Consider the following 20,443-nt stretch of genomic DNA (forward strand, 5'->3'; position numbering starts at 1 on the left):
TTTCATTTCTTTTTATGGCTGAGTAAAATTCCATTGTATATATGTACCACATCTTCTTTATCCATTCATCTGTCGATGGACACTTAGGTTGCTTCCATGCCCTGGCTATTGTAAATAGCGCTGCAATGAACATTGTGGTACATGACTCTTTTGTTTGTTTGTTTGTTTGTTTGCGGTACACGGGCCTCTCACTGTTGTGGCCTCTCCCGTCACAGAGCACAGGCTCCGGACGCGTAGGCTCAGTGGCCATGGCTCACAGGCCTAGCCGCTCCGCGGCATGTGGGATCTTCCCGGACCGGGGCACGAACCCGTGTCCCCTGCATTGGCAGGTGGACTCTCAACCACTGCGCCACCAGGGAAGCCCACATGACTCTTTTTGAATGATGGTTTTCTCAGGGTATATGCCCAGTAGCGGGATTGCTGGGTCATATGGTAGTTCTATTTTTAGTTTTTTAAGGAACCTCCATACTGTTCTCCATAGTGGCTGTATCAGTTTACATTCCCACCAACAGTGCAAGAGGGGTTCCCTTTTCTCCACACCCTGTCCAGCATTTATTGTTTGTAGATTTTTTGACGGTGGCCATTCTGACTGGAATCGGTATTTGCCCTCAAAATGGGTCCTCCCATAGTCTTCTCTTTTCATCCTTTGTCGCACACTCTAGAAACTGGGTTTTCACATGGACATTTTCCCGTCTCCCTCACTGTGCAAATATAAACGAAGTAGTCCAGGTTTCAATGCCCAATAGCTCTCCAATTACCAGACTCCATGTCCACAAAGAGAATAGTCTCGCATACACAATAACTTAAGTACTTGTTGAATAGTGATAACTGCAATTGCCACATGTTAAAAAAGTGAATAATCAGGAGCCAAGAGACGAATTTAAAAATATTGCTTAAATGCCTGAAGAAAAAATACGCCTCTAAGAAATTGTTTTGCCTGTATGTGTTTATCTCACTTTGGTGTCAGTAATAACGGCTTCATCGAATAAGATGGTACGTGTATTCTTCCTACTTTATTTTTTCAAAGTGTTTGTGTAAGTTTGGTATTATTTCTTCTGCTGTTGATGTTTCATAATGTCTTCTCTAATAATATCTGAAAATATTATAGGGTTTTTCTTTAAGGGTTATTCTACTTCCTGTATTTTCTGTTTTTGTTAGATTCCATTTGTTTGTTTTATTTCTCTTTTTGTTACATTGGAGATTTCCCTCAAATTTCTTACCTTCCTTTGCTGTTGTTATTGTTTATATTTAAGGCTGAATCACTGAAAAAAATCAGCAGAAGTTCCCTCTGGGTGTGGAGCTAGTCAACTGATAGGATTTAATATAGAGCGAGTGGGTAGACATCTGGGGTTTTTTTTCCTCACTGGGGGAGACATCTCTGTAAGCAACTATATATCTTTTCCCTGTGGCCACAGAGACTCTCCAGAGAAAAAACATTCTATGACTTCGGTGGGCGGGGGTAGGTGTGCACGGTGGTGGACGGCTATTGACGGTGTGTGAGTCCGGCTGCCAGCCAGGATGGGGACCAAGCAAAGTAAGGAGCTTGAAAATGTACTGTTTTCTGCGTAGGCTTTTCCTTAGTTCTCTCTTCTTTTCAGTGAGTCTTGTCCTGCTTTTCGCTCTCCTAGTGACCCTGGGTCTGGAGCTGTCTCTTTCAGTTTCTCCCTGGAATGAGCCTCTAGGATCAGCTAGGATTTCAGAGACTTATCTCCTTGACTGGGTGGAGGGGATAAATGGAGTATCTGAGGGCTCAGTTTGGGCTTTACATTAACTTCAACCAGTCTCCCCGTGTTCACCTGTTTCTTCACCTCCGTTTAGCCAAGTACCTATGAGTAAATACATTTGTGGATCTGAGGCATAAAATGACTTGCTTCTTCCCAGCTCCAGGCACATGGTTTTCAGCTCTGTCTCCTCTGATAACACTTCTATGTATTTATCTTAAAATAAACATCAGTATCTTTCATCTACCATGCTCTCCTATCCTGTTCTTTTTACCTCTGTGCTCATAATACATTACCCCTACTTTAGGGTGAAGCTCTGGGGAGGAAAGCAGAGCTGTACGATTGCTTTGAATTTGCCAAATTTAACTGGAAGTTGAAAGATTAATTTTTCATTCATGACCGACTTGGTTTTAGCTCTGATGCCAATAAATATCGTTAGTAAACTTTAAAAAATGTTTGTAGAAGCATCAGCTCTATCGGAAAAACTGAAACCAACTAGATGACAGGTTTTGATGTTACTTCATCATACATTTGTCATGACCCATGACTGCTTATGCTCATTGACTGATACAAGAATCGACACATTAGAAATGTTATGTCTAATGATATTTTACCATCGCAAGGGGAAGGCTATATAAATTAAATATTTAATTCTCACTGATACTGAACTCATGGTCCTTACCCCTAAATTTTCTGTGGACTTTGTGGTTGTTGATTTTGGTTTTTCGTTTGGTACCCTTTTGCTTTGGGTCTTTGGCAAGCACCTCTGTCCTTATGTCCCTTTCACCTTTGTTTTCTGGGTTGCAGGACTTCTATTCTGATGAAATGGGGATAGTTGTAAACTTCTATTACTTTTTCTAGCCAATAAGAGGTTAGGGCCAGACAGGGTACGTGACAGTCCAGTAAGGCTCTGTGTACTAGAGATACAGAGGTGGTGAAAGGAAGATCATTCTCCAGGGTCCTGGACTTTAGATCCCTGAGTTTGAGGAATAAAATGAATGGCAGCCTTATAGAGCTCTGCAATGCTTTTGATAACCTTTATGATGAGAGGCAAAAAGGAGCTAAAAGTGTAATGTTTCAGTTACAACATAATTCTGTGTTTCCTGTTCATGCCCCAAACTACTGACTTCAGAATGTATTTCTGAGGCCATGTGCTTTAATTCACTTTGCATTACCTCAAGGGGGAAAATGCAATTAAGTGCTTAAAAAACTTCTACTTAAAATATAATATGAATAGGGTCTTCCTTAATCCAATATTTATTTATCTATCTTTTCATGGATAAACACTTGTTTTGTGACTTTTTATGAAGTCTGTGTGGATCAGACTTTCCTTTTTTCCTTCTTTCTGTCTTTCTTGTATTCCTGGATTTAAAAATTTTTTCCTATCCACACTTGATTTTTGAGTGTGAAAATAAGATAGAGAAAAATATTCAGATTAAAGTGTTGTGAATTTCCTGTGTTTACTATCTACCATTGACTTAACCTTGTCAAAGAGTTTAAATATTAAATGTTGAAATAGTTAAAATAAAAATCTTGTACTATTTTTCAATATTATTTTTAAAAAGAAAATTGTGTTTATTTTCTTATTCCTTGATTCAGTTTAAACAGGAAACTCTTTCCTAAATGATACCTGTGTCATCTTAAGAAAAAAAATACATCATTATCAATAATTACTTTGGGGCCATTTTAATAAGATTTGAGTTAAATTACATTTAAATATTTTTCTAACGTTTCTCTTTGGGTTTAGGAAAGCATTATTTATAGAGTTCTTCCGTGTCATGAAAAATGACAGGAAACTGATTTTAACCTATCCTACTCTTTCATTTATTCTTTGACTAAATTCCATATGCCAGCCTACAAAGGTAGTAGACAGTAGGCAATAAGATAGGCATGCAAGGGAGTAAATAAGAGTAAATAAGCTAGTGTTTGCAATGTCTGAAATAATATGGAGGAAACAAAAAGGTGCTGAAATAGTTTATGTCAATTAGGTTATTTAGTTACAGTGGATGGAAAGCTGCAGTAATTATGTGACCTTACAGTTGAAGCCTCAACGAAGAGAAAGCACCACCCGTGTGTAGTGCCTCGACATACAATTTTAGGAATGGAACAGATTTTTCTGAGGTTTTAAATTTGAAAAAAGCTTGGCATTTTGGAGATATCAATGTTCTATGACTGAGGGTGGGAATGGTATGAGATGAGATTGGAGCATTGATGGGAGTCAGATGCTCAGGGCCTTAGACTGGATTTTATCTGATGTCTAAGCCACCGAAACCTGGATGAGTGGCATCATTCCATCAATGAGTGTTTTTCAAGGATTCTTGTGATTTGTGGGTGGAGAGTCCATTGGAGGGGTAAACAGGGCAGCTGAGAAGATCAGTTACGAAGGTAATGCAATAAATCAGGCGAGAGATATTGGTGGCGGAAACTAGGAGGTCAGCAAAGGACATGGAGAAAAATTGCTATATTTTAGAGGTAAGATTATTAGTACTGGCTGATACATTATATTTAGGAGTAAGGGAAAGAGAGGTAAGTGTTAATTCCCAGACTCTTGAATGAGCAATAGGTTAGTAAGTTTTAATGAACTGGGAAAAACCCGGGAGGAAATGCATTTGGAGAGGAAATTCATCAATTCCGTTTTAGATGTGTTAAGAATGAGACCTTAAGAAACCTAATCATTTTTTCAGGGTTGGGAATGGATGACGATACTCAGAAAGGAGTGTAAGGAGGATGTAAGGGAACTATTTCTGAGCCCTGAGAACGCAAACATTCAGGATTATGTATCAGAGAAGTCAGCAAAGGTTATTGATAATAACAGCCACTAAAGGAGAAGGAATAGCAGAAAAGTGTGACTCAGGGAGAAACAGAACTCATGGTTTTGGAATAAGAGCAGGTGATCCGCAGGACGGAGGTGTGAAGTATGGTGGGGTACAGAGGGTTCGCACAGAAGCTGTGGGAAGCCAGTTCCAGTGGGTTAATTGTGGGAGCCTTGACAAGTGATTAGGAGGTAGGAAAAGCACAGATACAGACAGAACATTCCAGAATGGAAGCTGTGAAGGAGAACAGAACAATGACAATAGCTCAGTAGGGATGTGGGCTTACACAGGGTTTTCTTCTGCTTGTTGATGCTTTTGTTTGTGTTTATTTTTTAAAATCTGGGAGAACCACAGTTTCCTATGCTAATAGGAACAGTACAGTAGAGAAAGAGCGAGAGAAAGGCTGAACAAGAGGAGTAGTGTTGCTAGAACAGGATGGTTCCAAGCACCTGTAGGGTTGCTAGCTTTTTGGTTTGGTTTGGTTTGGTTTGGTTTTTTTTGCGGTATGCGGGCCTCTCACTGTTGTGGCCTCTCCCGTTGCGGAGTACAGGCTCCGGACGCGCAGGCTCAGCGGCCATGGCTCACGGGCCCAGCCGCTCCGCGGCATGTGGGATCTTCCCATACCGGGGCACGAACCCGTGTCCCCTGCATCGGCAGGCGGACTCTCAACCACTGCGCCACCAGGGAAGCCCGGGTTGCTAGCTTTGGACAGGATGAGGAGAAACATTTTACTCGCTTTGTGTCTGAGTTGCTCTTTAACATCTGTTTCCTTTACGAAGTGTGAGGTAGGTTTGTCCACTGAATGCAGGAGTGAGGGAATGGAAGTAAGTGGAGATGGTTTGAAATTAGCATGGGAATAAACCAGCATGGGATAAATGAACTGGTGGTGAGCACTGTTAAAGGAAGACTTATTCTGACACTGGCTAACACCCTAAGGAAGACTACTGAGAACTGCATCAGGGTTGAGCGGAGTTGTTTCTGAAGTAAGCAGCTGGGGATCTAGGAGTACCTGGCTTGATAAGGGAATGGCTGTGGTTCCCCCAAAACTGAGAGGTCCTGCCCCCAGAAAACATTCCAGATCCGGAACGCTGAACTCCACGTGGCAGCAGGCTCTCATCATTCTTCTAGCTCGGTTACCTACTGAGTGTGTATGCTCAGCATACCCCACTACACACACACACTGTCACACAGACTCACACACACACTCACATACACGCACGCCCCTTTCAGAGCCAGAGTGCACCTGTGGTCCAAAATCAGTACCAAAGAAAAATAAGTAGTTGAGTAAATGAATTTATAAATAAAAGCATGCTTAGAATTTATGCTTTTGCTATTTTGAAAAAAAATCCTCGAATGGGTTTTAATTATAAAGAGAAATTTAAGAGCTCAAAGGTTAGTAAAAATGCAAAATGAAATTTTTGTGTTTTCAGACACAGTACTTCTGGTTAAATAAGTCAACTTTGCTTTACTCAACATTGCTTCATAGCAACAAATTCCCCCCACCCCCACCGACACTTTGGTAAATAATCTGGAACCTTTTAGACATAGAAGCACATAAGGAACAAAAAATTTAATCTGGACGTAATTGCAATATACAAAACAGGTATGCCTTAAAATTAGCAAATTCTTTGGAAAAAAACCAGTTTTAGGATCTTATAATTAATATTCTCAGCTCTCAAAAAATTATATATCATTTCTAGCAGGTAAACTCAATGAAATCTTGGTTATAACTAGCATGCCTAGAACAGTCTTTGGCACAGAGTAGTCATTCAGTAAAAAGTTGCAAAAGCATAAAATTTTCCCTTTGGTATGTATTTTAAACATCTTATTAGGGACAAGTGACTGCTTAGTGTACCAGCCTTCTTCCTATGAGCTTTACCTTTCCAAATACTGTCTTATTTACATACACAGAAGCTTTGCACAATACATTTTAATATCTACATTTATAAATGGGAAACCAGAGGCTTGGGGTATTATTAATATCAGCATTTTCTACACTTATGAAAAACCTACTATAAATAAGCACTGGGCTATTTACATACTTTATTTCAAAGTAGCTCATTTTTACAGCAGTCGTCACATTTCACAGGGGAAAATGAGCCTCAAAGGTCACACTCATAGTAAGTGAAGGTGAGATTCAAACGCAGGTATATCTGTGCCCCAAACACATGTTCTTAGTGTTATTCTATATGAGGTATGTGTGGTTCTCCAAAACATGATCTGTCCTAGAAAAATCAGAATTCAGTTAGATATTTTGTTAGAAACGTATCTCTGTGTATGCATTATGTGATTTTAAGTACTGTGTAGACGTGGTGGGAGAAAACAAGATTTCACAAGGAACACAGGTTTTAAGTGAATAGGAATTAATGTTAAAGTATGCTTTAAGAACTGAACCTTTTATGGAGTTTAATGAATATCCCTTAATATAATTATTGCCCACATGTTTACTGCTATTACTACCACTACTACTATTACTAAGCTATTGCTATCCTTGAGTGCCTAATGTAAACCAATGCAGGGGACACGGGTTCGAGCCCTGGTCCGGGAAGATCCCACATGCCGTGCAGCAGCTAAGCCTGTACGCCACAAGTACTGAGCCTGCGCTCTAGAGCCCGTGCTCTGCAACAATGAGAAGCCACTGCAATGAGAAGCCCGCGCACCGCAATGAAGAGTAGCCCCCGCTCGCTGCAACTAGAGAAAGCCCGCGCGCAGCAACGAAGACCCAACGCAGCCAAAAACAAATAAATAAATAATAAATAAATAAATTTAAAAAAAAGAAAAAGGACCAGTGGAACGAAAGTTCCAAAGCAGACCCAATGTAAATAGTCACATGATTCACAGCAAAGGAACTAGTGCACTGCTATGGCAAAAGTGTGGGCTTTTCATTAAAATTAGATGTGGGAAAAAAGAGAATCAGGACCTCAACCTCACATTATACTAAAACATCAAGTCTAAGTTAATCGTAGGTCCACGTTTGAAAAGTAAAATAATAAAGATTCTAGAAGACAACATAAGATAATATTTTCATGACTTTGCAGTAAAGATTTTTTTTTAATACACCAAAAGCACTGACCGTAAAGAAAAGTTCAAACATCATTAATATTAAGAATTTTACTTCATCAAAAAACATCATTGAGAGAGTAAAATTACAAGTTTCGTAGTGGAAGATGTTTGCAATACACATATTTGACAAAGAACCTGTATCCAGAATACATCTTACTCTTATAAATCAACAACAAATAAAACAGCCAACAGAAATGGATCAAAACCTTTTAATTGGCACATCTTAAGAGAGGGTAACCCCGTGTCCAAATAAAATGAAAGTGTTCAATGTCATCAGTCCTCCAGGCATTACTCATTAAAACCACAATGAGTTAGTATCCCATACTTAGGAGAGTGACTAAAGTTTAAAAACTGCTAGTTGTGGGCAAGGGCATGGAGCCAGGGAACAGCCCTCGGAAGTATAAATTGTCAGTTGGTGCAATCACTTTGGAAAATGGTTTGGCCGTATTTATAAATACATACCTCCTGAACTGTCAATTCTGTTTCTAGCTATGAAGTCCCCCAAATGCATACTTTGTCCATCAAAAGACAAGTAGGGGGCTTCCCTGGTGGCGCAGTGGTTGGGAGTCCGTCTGCCGATGCAGGGGACATGGGTTCGTGCCCCGGTCCAGGAAGATCCCACATGCCGCAGAGCGGCTGGGCCCGTGAGCCATGGCCGCTGAGCCTGCGCGTCCGGAGCCTGTGCTCCGCGACGGGAGTGGCCACAACGGTGAGAGGCCCGCGTACCGCAAAAAAACAAACAAAAAAAAAACTAAGTATGTATTTTACATTTTAATTGTGGTATTTAATTTCATTTTAATAGTATTGATTCAAATTAAAAGATGAATGTAATTGTACCAAGAATAGTTAATTTGGGGAAAATTAATATTTTAATAGAAATTTAGCATATATAACTATGTATACATATATATTTATACATATATAACAAGCCTAAAGGTTTTCTAATGCATATATTATGTATATATATATTTTTTTATTTATTTGTATAGGTAGATAGATATAAAGCAAGGCTAAAGGTTTTCTGGTGCATCTGTCCCACATGCCTACTCTGACAGGTAACCGATCTTGCACGCCACTTTGACAGGCTTATGCAGGCAGAGAGCTGGAGGAGCAGCTGCGGTCGGCGTCCAGTGTAGACGAGCTCATGACTCTGCTCTACCCTGAATCCTGGAAAATGTACAAGTGTCAGTTAAGGAAAGGTGGCTGGCAACACAGTAAAGAGCAGGCCAACGCCAATGCGAGAACAGAAGGGACTCTAAAGTTTGCCGCAGCACACTACAACGCAGAGATCTTAAAAAGTAAGTATGGGAAAGAAAATATATAGTAAGCTTCACATGTCAACCCAGGGAAAGCTGTCACTCTGGTCCTTTAATTTCAGCATTTGTGATACCACTGAATACCTTTAGGGTCGAAAGTAAATAAAACAACAAAATAAAGAATTATTTTCAAACTACAGAATTTTATGATTTCACTGTGAGTGGTTAAGATGATTTCTTGAAAAATAAAGACAGGGAGGTGCGTGCATATCAACACACTGTAATTTTTTTTTTAATTGAGGTGATGTCCCATCGGAAAAAATTTTAAAACATACAGATCAATTTTACACACTATACCAGTTTAATCACTTAAACATCCTGCATCATAAAAATAATTGCGCATAAATTTTCTTTAGCTTTGGATATAGAAACGTTTAATTTCTAAATCATCCAAAATCACCTTATCAACTGCTACTTGCTTCTGTGTTGCTTCGGGAACTTGCTTGAGAGCAGGACTTTGGTAAAGCTACAGCCACAAAAAATTATGATGTTGCTCAAAATGCCATAGCATAAATAGGTGGACACTTTTAAAACGTTAACTCCTTCCTGTTGTTGGATGTTAACTGCTGTAAAGGTTTGAGATTGCAAATTATTTTGAGAACAAAAGCAAACAAGCAAGATGGTTTTATGGTTGAATAGCAGTAGTTTATATCTTTTTTTTCCCCAAAACTTTATTTGAGGGGAAATAGGGGGAAAAGAAACTAGAACATTTAAGAAGTACATCATTTTTAATGCAGTCTTTAAAGAGTCAGCAGTGTTATAGGTAAAGCACTGACTCATTGGGAACAGAATTCTAAGAGAGATCATGAAAGGACTAGATTTTGACTTTCCTGAAAAAGCTTAAGTACAGGATGCATGTCCCAGTTGCTGGAAAATACCCTCTCACTTCAAGTACCTATCACCAGGACACTACCGAGGTTGCCAGATCGCCTGCCTGAAAATGAGTTTTGAATTGAACCCAAAACCAAAGCCGTCCTCTCATTTACATCTCAGTTTAAAAAAGAAAAATTAAACACGTTTATGTTTGCTCTGAGACGTCAAAATTGCTACGTATGATAGTAAATGAGCACGAATCTCTGTGGGTTTTATAAACATCTGTATGTTAAATGTTCGTTTTCTTAAGTAAAGAAAACCAAACATAAGGGCCGTAGAATCAATATTCTATTCTCATTTTGAGAAAGCGTCTGGATGTTAGCTGTTTTTTCTTTTAGAGAATACCTTTAGTTGCTCTGTTAAAGATTATATCCTATTCCAGTTCACGGGGCGATATAGGATCCCATCAACTCTTCCTCTAAAGTTATGCATTGTACTTAACTCTTCACTCTGAAATCAAATGTGAGTGGCTTCCAGCTGCTGTGGGTGTCTCCGCCTTGGCGGCTTCCGTGCGACTCACGGCCTTCCCTGTGACCCGACAGGTATCGATACTGAGTGGAGGAAGACCCAGTGCGTGCCGCGGGAAGTGTGCGTGGATGTGGGGAAGGAGTTCGGAGCAGCGACAAACACCTTCTTCAAGCCTCCGTGCGTGTCCGTCTACAGATGCGGCGGCTGCTGCAACAGCGAGGGCCAGCGGTGCACGAACACCAGCGCCAGCTACCTCAGCAAGGCGGTAGGCCGGGCTCTGCGTGAGCCCTGCACCCGGGCGCCTTCATCCCTGCGGCCTTCAGAGGGCCTTAGTCCCGCTCACACTTGCTTGTCTTGTCTCTGGGGAACGAAGTTAACGTCCCAGTAGTTGGTGCTTTCCATGGTAGACCATCACCGAAAGAGTAATTGATGCTTCGTGAACTCTCTTTGCAGAGTGGCATCCAAGCCACGTTTTAAAGGTCAAATAGAAATGCTTATGCCGGTAGTGTATTCTGCAGAAAGTAATATTCATTTTAAAAAGATATTAAGATTTAAAAACATGATGCTGTTTTTATATTCAAGCCAAACTCTAGCAAAGGCATGGCGGCCTTCTGAGTCTCTTGAAAAGAAAACGCTATCTTTTTCAAAGTTAGAGAAAATAAACATGAGGGATTTTGGAATTAAAATAAATTTTTTTGAATACCTTTAATTGTGTATATTTTAAAATAATTCAGTTCAGCAGTATGACATGTGTCCTAGACAATACTGTTTATTATTATGGTACTTGAGCTGTATTTAATCTCCTTTCACCTCCATGCTTCACAGAATTTAGGATTACTTTTATAATACATTTATGATGTTGCTATGATTCATTTTACCTGCTTCCTCCCAATTACCTGCTCATATGAAAAAAAAAATCGGGATTTGCCTATGCCATTTTTGAAGTCTGTCTGGTTTCTTGTTGGTTTATGTTTTCACATTTTGTTTGGATTTTTTCGATAGACTTGATACTTGCGATAATCACAATTCTTATAAATTCTGATCTGCATAGCAGTGGCTTTACAATGTGTAACAACAGAGTAGTTTTCATTTTAGCATTTCAAGTTTTTAAAGATGTGCAGAATTTTGGAGTTAAAAGTTTGAAGTCAGTTGGGAAGGAAGTACTTAGTCTTCCAAGTTCCGCTCTGGACACCCGCCTCTGACTCTACACACCCTCTTTCCTCACCTTCTCTTTCTGCCCTTCCTGGTGATTACTCCCAAATCTTTATCTCCAGCTCAGACCTCTCTCGTGGTTTCCGCACAACCAACTCAGCCTCGTGACTCAGCTTTCCCCAGACAGGTCAGGGTCAGCCTGTGTCACGCTGGAGTTACGGCCTGTCTCCCGCCTCCACCCACCCTCACAAATAAACAAAAAAGTCAATGAATCTTTTTCTTTTTCCAGCGTTCTCTTAGTAGATGATGCCGTTCTTTTAGTTGGTCGGTCTGATTATTCTTGCTTTCACCAGAAGCCCGGTCAATAATTCCTGTTAACTCTACCTTCCAAACGTCTCTAGAACCTGTCTGTGTCTTCATTCTGCTGACTCCACTCTGATCTGGGCTGCATGCGTCAATCACCTGGGGCATGACGCATGGACCAGCCCACTAACTGAGGTCATACCTCCTCCCTACTTCCCTCCAATCCCTTTGCCACATTATAAGCAGTGAGTTTTTTCTCTTCTAAATGAGAAATCAGATGCTGCTCAAAACTCTCCTGTAACACTGCCCGTTGCGACGGAGCCAGCGTACCGCGAGGGTATTGATAAGCTGGCCTTCTCTGATTGGACTGCTCAGGCTAGCATCTCTTCCGATCGGTTGATACCAACCTTCTAAGTTGTGAAATGTTTTGAATGACGCTCCTCTTCAGGTGTCTTCTTTAGTGTAAATCCTTTAACATGGTTTCCTGGGCCCTCCATGATCTGGCTGCTACTTAAATCTGCAGCTTCAATCGTCTCTGCTCTTTCCCGCAAAAACTGCTTTCCACAAATACCCCAATTCCTTTACTCTTTAAATTATGTCAAAATCTCTTACCTCCAAGTCATTCCAGTACTGCATCCTGGGTTTGAAACACCTCCTTACACATCACCACCACGTCCCCACTTATCAAGCTGATTTCTACACATCCTTAGGCCTAGACATAAACGTCGCCTTCACAGCATCCTGTCCTGTGCTCCGATAGCACCCTTTATTACCCATACAATAGAGCATCATTACGTTATCTGTCTGTCAGATTATTTTATTCCCCAGGCTCTAAACCCCGTGAAAGCAAAGGCTGTGTTTGGTTATTACCATGGGCCATAATAGCACGGTAGTTGGCACGTAGTGAACGCTGGGCGCTAATTAAATACTTAAATAAAAGGGAACAGATTTGGAGTCAAAGGCAGAGTTTCGAATAGGCTGGTTTTGAAGCATCTGAGTGGTATTTAGGTGGAGATGCCAGAGGAAGACTGGGCATATAGTTCTAGAATTCTACAGCAGTGATTGGATCTCCAGCTATAGATTTGGGAGGAAACCTCGTGTTGATGAATGTGGTTTGAAGCCGTTACGTGGTTGCTACTGCTGAGAGAATTCTTGTCTCAGGAGAGAGATCGGAAGCTAATACCCAGGGAAAGCCAATATTCAGTCGTTGATATCCCGCCCATTTCTCCCTTTGATTTTGTAATATCATGCCCTTCTCCCACTCAGATTTATTTTTTAAGGTAAAAGCGATCATTTGAATTTAAATTCAATTAAGCAAATGTGGTGAAGCACCTACTAAGTAGTGTTTATCAAGGAGGTTTACAAACCAAGGAGAACAAGACACGAAATTCCTGATGGCACTGTTTTCATTTGCCTTTGACCTTTTTACTGATTTTGCAGCTTGTAAAAGCTTGCACTCAGGTAACACTCTTTCCTGAGTTTATCTGTTTTTTTATATTTTCCATAAAGTATAAATGGGAGCATGTGAAGATTGCTTTCAAACATAAAAGGAAGTTTCTTACCGATATTTTCTGAAGGGGAAAGAAAAGTGTTTTGTTCCAGAAATTCCAGACACATCTTTTGGCAGCAAGTCACCAGTTAGAACCACATAACAATGTACCTTAAGTAATGTAAAACCCAAGTTTTTAGTAGAAACTTCATAGAAAAATTTTATGGGGTTCCATGAAGGACAGGTTATCAGCGTGTGTGAGGAAGCCAGCCGTGAGTTGAAAAGTAAAACCACATGCACTGAGCATTCCAGAGTGAGCTAATCCATAACAACCACTCCGAAGTCCTTCCCAACTAATACCTAAGTGACTTTGAAAAGTTACCCAGATCGGATGTCTTCTTGACCTCTTTCCTAAACATATGCTTTAAGTGTATTTTCTCATGAGAAATTGTACGTTTAAGACACATCACCAAAAAGTAGAAAGTGGATTTTGCAGAACGTAAATTATTTGATGGCCAAAGTAGAAGCAGAAGAAAGTCATCTGTTTTTGAGCCAAACATATGGACAAAAAGTTATTTAAATGTTGGTATTGTTGTTGAATAGTGTCACTGAAGATAGGAATGAAAAGATAACTGCTAAATCTATGGGCTTTCCTTGGACATCTTGGAGTTAGAACTGGAGAAACTGTATGTGTTCATTAGTAGCAACTGAAGGAGCAGCTCAGTCTGGGCCCTAAACCTCCTTTCCTCATTCTGACGTACATGAACCACATTATTTAAAATTCTGTGTTGCTGTCTTAGAAGTAGCTGTTCTATGTTTGTGTTATCTTATAAAGAAATCATATGAGCATATAGACTAGCAAAAGCATGCCAGATCATATTGGAGTTCAAGTGTTTCCTAAAATTGTCTTTTACTGCAAGATTCACTTAAACCTAAGTAAAATTTACAACTCTGGAATGAAACTTAGAAGTATTATTTTGCACTGCCGACAGGGATAGTTCTTCCATTAATTAAACAGAACACCAGCAGTCTGAAGGATTACTTTATTACATTCATATGTATTTAACAAGTGGAATGCGATTTGTTCTGAATCTTTAGCTAAGTAATATTTGGCAAGCATGGTTGTTGGAAATCAGGTTTTATCCAGATGTGGGAAAAGAACTCTATACCAATACCAGTTATCAGAAGTTAATGCATCTGTTAAACATACCATTTTTTTCCAACTTAATGTACTGATCATGTCCACAAGTTTCATTCAGTATTTCTAAAACTCCTGAATTGGGGTTTTTATTTTAATTGTAGCACTGTATGTACATTTTATTTATAAAAACATGTAAAATGAATTCAATACCAGATGTAAATCTGTTAGGACCTGCTGTCTTCCCAGACCCAATTTAAGTTCCATAGACCCTTGATAGCTGGCCATGTGGTTAATATACTCAGTTAAAAGGTTAAAATAAACCCTCAATTTTCATCTTTTCACATGTTTAGGGATTATTTCTTTAAATGTTGTGCAGTTTTTCTGTCTGACTTTGCAGTTATTAGCCATGCTGTCCAGGGGCTACAGATGTGTCTACACTTAATTAACGGACTCAGGGTTGGAATATTTAAATTACACATGGTAGTGAAATATTATTCTCTGGAGAGAAACTGGTCATATTTTGAGACAAAAAGTTGTAAAGGAAGGCACTTTTTGTGTCATATTTTTATCCACTCAAACATTCTCTTGAATTTGGTACTAAACCGTAATCCAGGATCTTCTCAGAAAGGAAGTTCTACACCTTCTTCTTGCATAGCCTGCAAGAGAAGTAGAAATAGGAATTGTTGTTTTACAACTGTTGCTATGCTGGTGTAAACGACCTATTGTTTCAAAATGTGGCTTTATTTGAAGTCCATTCTTGTTGGTGGGAATGGACTGTTAAATATTCTTATTAAAGAATTCCAGTAGATAGCAAATGGGGACCTGTCTGTTGGAAATGTTTGTCATTTCCTCTTGTTTATTACAGTTTTTACTGAATACACAATCAAAAAATTTTTTCAATTTCCATCTTTGTTTAAATGCCATCTTTATGTAAATTCTTTTGACCTTCTCCAAAACCAGCAACTCTTTTAATAGGCATATGCTAATAGTATAGCATCAGTTTCCATAGTGAATTTTATTATTATTTAGATGCTTAATTATATACAAGCTAATACCATCTGTTGTTCAACAACAATTCACTTTATGGTATAAAACTATTTTAGGAAAACCATGATGTTCAAAATATCAAGTTATATTTATCATCCATTAATGATGGATGACGATACTAAATACATCCATTAGTATTTACTAGGTGCACGTATATACATAGAATTATTAGCTAAAGCTGAACATAGTACATAAATTTTGCACTCTATGAGTTTAAATTTAAAATAGAGAGTACAGTTGTGCACACATTAAAGAACAAAACAATCTGACAAGAGTATAAGGATTTTTACTGCATTAAAATATAAAGAATCTATTTATTGTTTCAAAGACTGATGTGTTTGGATAGACCTTAACTCTTCTGAGAGAAAATTATAGTCACTGTGTTGGTTTCAGTCTTTATATAAATGACAAGCACAGATTTCATAAGGGAGTTAAACTGCAGGTTCTTGCTTACCAAGAGCATTTGTGGTAAACTATTTGCTGTGTTTAAAATTCTAACCTAGTATCATCATACATACACAGAGATTTTTTTTTCCCTAATTCGCTCTCATTGTTAGTTTTGCTTAACTAAAACTAGGGACAAGAGTCATTGATTGATGACTGTTATCTTGAGATGACTGTTGGCTTGAGATGACTGATGACCTATACGTTCTCAATAAATAGTTATTGAAAACTGAACAAAGAAAGATTTTAAATAAGTTAAAAAATTGTAATTCCTCTAACAAAGACTCAACTCAGTTTTAAAGAAGAGGAAGAAGAATCATCCAAACAACACTGCCATGAAATCACCACCATTATTATCCCTATTTCATAAATCATGAAACAGCAGCTAAGAGAAGTTAGGTAATTTTTCCAAATCACAGAAGTAGCACAGATGCAGGACTCTAATTAATGTCTGTCTCTTTTTAAGACTAAGATCTTGGTTATTCTTATATCTCTAGTAGAAAAGGGAAGTTGCCAGTTATTTGAAAAGTTTGTTTATTTAGGGAAACATGTGAGTTTATAATGTGATTCTAATTATTAATATTTTTCAGCTCAAAAAAAGTTGACATTTTCTGAGCATACTATCTAATTAGGAAAAAGGGCTATAGACATTCTTAGTAACATAGGGATTAAATATAGCAATGTAAAATTCACAAATTGGTCTGTAAAAAAGAAAGTGGAATTTATTATACTTATTAAAAAGGAGTAGAAACTGTATTTAATCATTTTAAATGAAAAAAAAAGTCAATCAATACTCACATTTAAAGCTAGTGCAGAAAGGAGGTGGGAAATGAGAGCGGCTCCTTTAATGTGTGACAGCAGCCGGCATTGGCACAATTACGTCTTACTGTCCACACATACAGCACATCTCAGTAGATGTTTCTAACTCTTCTGAAGTCAGCAGATGAATAAAACTCAATTATCAAAAATCTTTTTCCCTTTAATATTGGTCAAAAGCATCTTTCTCTGGACCCTTAAATTTTTTCCACACTGACACAGTCAATTAGAAAGTTAAGGAAACTGCCTGAAAATCTCAGGTGAAAATTTGGAGGTGGAAGGTGTGTTTCAAAGAGAAGAAAAGGGTTTTCACTTTAATCTTCAGCCTGTTTCTTCCTTTTGATCAAATTAACTGAATTGAACTGTCAAATTGCCTACTTGGACACAAACAAGAGACATTTCTATGACATCAATAATTAAATATTTATTTTCCTTAATTAGAAATAATTTTTCTCTCAAACTGCACCACAGTTTTAATGCCTATGAAAAATCTTCAACTTACAGGAAAAAAACAGTTCTCTGAACAGTGATTTGTTTTTTCAGTGCCTCTTTACCTGTCCCTTTATCCTTTTAGTCAGCGTATTCACCAACACAAATCCCTTCCACCCTTTGAAAGTATAGCGCCAGGCTTATTTTACCAGGAAGATGCCTCTTAATATGCATTTGACTGATCTCCATCTCACTAGAACATTCTTCGAAGCCCTAGTTCCTGAATACACACCTGGTGCTTTGGGGCAGGTCCTGAATGGGGACACTGTCCACCCAGGAATGGCCGAAATCTGTCCACGATCACTGATAACACTCACTGTGGTCTCTTTCCCCTTTGGAAACCATGCCAGGGTGGAACCTGGAATGGCAGCAGTCATTGAAAGGAAGGATGCCGCTGAGGTCTGGGGGTGGGAAAGCATCACTCACTCTTCTACAATAGCTGTTATCTCATAGTGCCTTATCCCTCGCTATCAGGCCCTGTTCTGCCTTGAGTCACTTGAGACGATGCCAGATCTTGCAGTGGTTATTACACGCGTTCTGTAAGCAGAAGTGCCCTCGTGGCCTGACCCGTCTCATCCCTTTCTTTCCAATCGCATGAGGCCACCCTTCTTGTTTCTTCATTCCCACCTGCTCCAGCCCTCAGACTCACTCTGGTACCCAGTTATCTCCACTCAGTCCTTAGCGCGCTTGAAGACCTTTGACCCTGTGACCACACCCACCTTCTTGAAGCTCTTCTCTGTTTTTTGTTTGTTTGTTTTTGCGGTTCGCGGACCTCTCACTGTTGTGGTCTCTCCCGTTGCGGAGCACAGACTCCGGACGCGCAGGCTCAGCGGCCATGGCTCACGGGCCCAGCTGCTCCGCGGCATGTGGGATCTTCCCGGACTGGGGCACGAACCCGCGTCCCCTGCATCGGCAGGCGGACTCTCAACCACTGCGCCACCAGGGAAGCCCTCCTCTCTTTCTTTTGCTTCCCTTGGCTTAACAGTTCCCCTCCTGGTTCTCCATGGAGGGTCAGACTTCTTCCCAAACATATTCACTGATTCACGTGCCTGTTTTCACCCCTTATACGTTCCTGTTGCCCAGGTTTCTATTATTAGGCGTGTTCTGTTTTCATTCAGAATGAGCTCACCAAGTATTCTCATCAATGCCCAAGAATTTAATTCCAACTTTAATACCACTGGCCTTTAAGGGGCTCTCCTAAGCTCTAAGTACATATATCTAATTGCCAGTTAAACATAAATTCTTAGGTTTTTCTGAGCTGACCTGTACATCTTTCTATCATTTCCACTATGACAGAGTTTAATTAAGTAATTTATAAATATGAAAATGAAATAAGCAATTCTAAACCACTTTATATTTCTTCTATAATGCTGGTTCTTAATGTAGGGTCGAGAGATGTCATAAGAAGTAGAAAAACTGTAGTACATATAGGTAGTACAGAATTGTCTCTCTTAAAATAGTTATACATTGTGCAAAAGATTTCTGCCAGTGTGACATTTTACCTAATAAAAGGCTTTCATCCAAACTGCATAAACAAATGTCTTTTTAGAGAAGAAACTGGTCAAAATGGTAATACTGGGATACATTGAGGCCATACGTTGAGATTATCTACATAGAGTAGGAAGTATTCTGGAACACATCTAGAATCCTGAGAATATATGCAAATAATAATAACTCACATCTACACAGCAATCAAAATACATATCACAATCGTATACGTTAGCTTACACAATTTTTAAAACAGTCCCATGAATTAATGGGTCAAATGTTACCCTGAATTTACTGGTTGTTAAAGAAATATACAGCTTCGAGAAGTTGAATGACCTTTCCAAGTTCACATAACTTACAAGTGGGGTTGCCAATAAAGGTGCCCCGTCTTGTGCCCATTCCTCCTAAGGCACTTAGGCTAAGAAAGTAGCTGAAGTATTACGTGAATATATAAGAAATACATTTCAAGTGAAGAAAATGTGCATTTATAATTGAGATATTTCTATATTTCATTCTTCAAAATTCATTTCAGTGAATCTCCCTGTAGGCATGGACAGAATGGGCACCTAATTCTATTCCCTAAATATCTGCAGTGATCTTCAACTGTTGGCATGAAATTACAGCAAAGGGTGGAACCACAAGGCTCTGGGGTGTGTTGTCTTTTTTAGCACTACACAAATGTCTGTAAAGGTAGCAAACAACACGTGGTTTAACTACAATTAAATTACTATGAACTGATCTTATCAAGCAGGTAATGGTCAGGATTTCACTTTCACCATTATTACTGATCATAATTTAGATTTTAAGAATCTTTGGCATTTAAATCCTCTTAGTTTTACTTAATCACTAATTTATTTGTATATTCAACTTAAAACATTGTTTTTGTGGAAGGAAGAGGAAAAGCTGAAGTTCTCCACTAATGAGGCATTCAGAATGAGGTTTTAAACGAAATGTTAAGACTCTAATCCACCGTCATGTATAATGTCCTACCCTGTTTTACACTTATATTCTCATAATGCCTTCGTCAGAATAGCAGAAACGATCCTTTACTAATGAATGTATTTATTTTTCTTTTAAACGTAATAAATTCATAAGATATCTCAGATAACTGTAAAACTACTTTGAGGTTGAAGTTTAATTTGGAATGAAAGTCAGTTTTACATCTATGTATTTTATGTCTGTGTATTCAATTTACATAAAATAGGACTTAACCAAACATTTCAAGGTTGTGTGACCAATAGATTTGCTCTTACATCACAAAGATATTTATATCAGTGCCATTTTTTTAAACCCCTGGAATAATCTAGGACTCTGAAACAATCCTTTTTTCCTTGAACATGTTGGTTTGTCACATCTCTGCTCTGTAGTCATTAGTTGGTTATCAGAATTCTACTATGCTTTATAATAGTGACATGAGATAAGCATATAGACTGTTTACTATTCTGATAAAGGATACTTACTAGACGCAAAACAGTTTTTAGATTGTAATCATAAAAACTTTAGCATCCTGAATACATTATGCAGCACTACCTAATCATGAAGAGTTAATATCACTCTTTTTGGACTCCAACATGTACCATAAAAATGCTTTATAGCATCTATATAATTTTTCTTCTTTTGTCCCTTCTTTGTAGTTGTTTGAAATTACAGTGCCTCTCTCTCAAGGCCCCAAACCAGTAACAATCAGTTTTGCCAATCACACTTCCTGCCGATGCATGTCTAAGCTGGATGTTTACAGACAAGTCCATTCAATTATTAGACGTTCCCTGCCAGCAACACTACCACAGTGAGTATGAATTAAATCTATTTTTTTCTTCATC

The 20,443-nt window shown here is 38.8% G+C and overlaps 1 protein-coding gene across 5 annotated transcripts in view; it reads left to right on the plus strand.

Moving 5' to 3' along the window:
* Window positions 1-20,443, plus strand: part of VEGFC (vascular endothelial growth factor C) — an 80,079-nt gene that overhangs the window by 39,944 nt on the left and 19,692 nt on the right. For 4 of the 5 annotated variants that reach the window (XM_019921627.3, XM_019921628.3, XM_073798672.1 and 1 more), the window contains exons 2-4: window positions 8,682-8,895; window positions 10,329-10,519; window positions 20,258-20,409. In XM_019921627.3, the coding sequence (XP_019777186.2) occupies window positions 8,682-8,895; window positions 10,329-10,519; window positions 20,258-20,409 (557 nt within the window). Of the gene's footprint in view, window positions 1-8,204; window positions 8,307-8,681; window positions 8,896-10,328; window positions 10,520-20,257; window positions 20,410-20,443 lie in introns of those variants that run through there. The other variant, XM_073798671.1, reaches the window with a different exon arrangement.

This window comes from Tursiops truncatus, chromosome 21 (assembly GCF_011762595.2).
Source record: "Tursiops truncatus isolate mTurTru1 chromosome 21, mTurTru1.mat.Y, whole genome shotgun sequence".
Taxonomy (NCBI): domain Eukaryota; kingdom Metazoa; phylum Chordata; class Mammalia; order Artiodactyla; family Delphinidae; genus Tursiops; species Tursiops truncatus.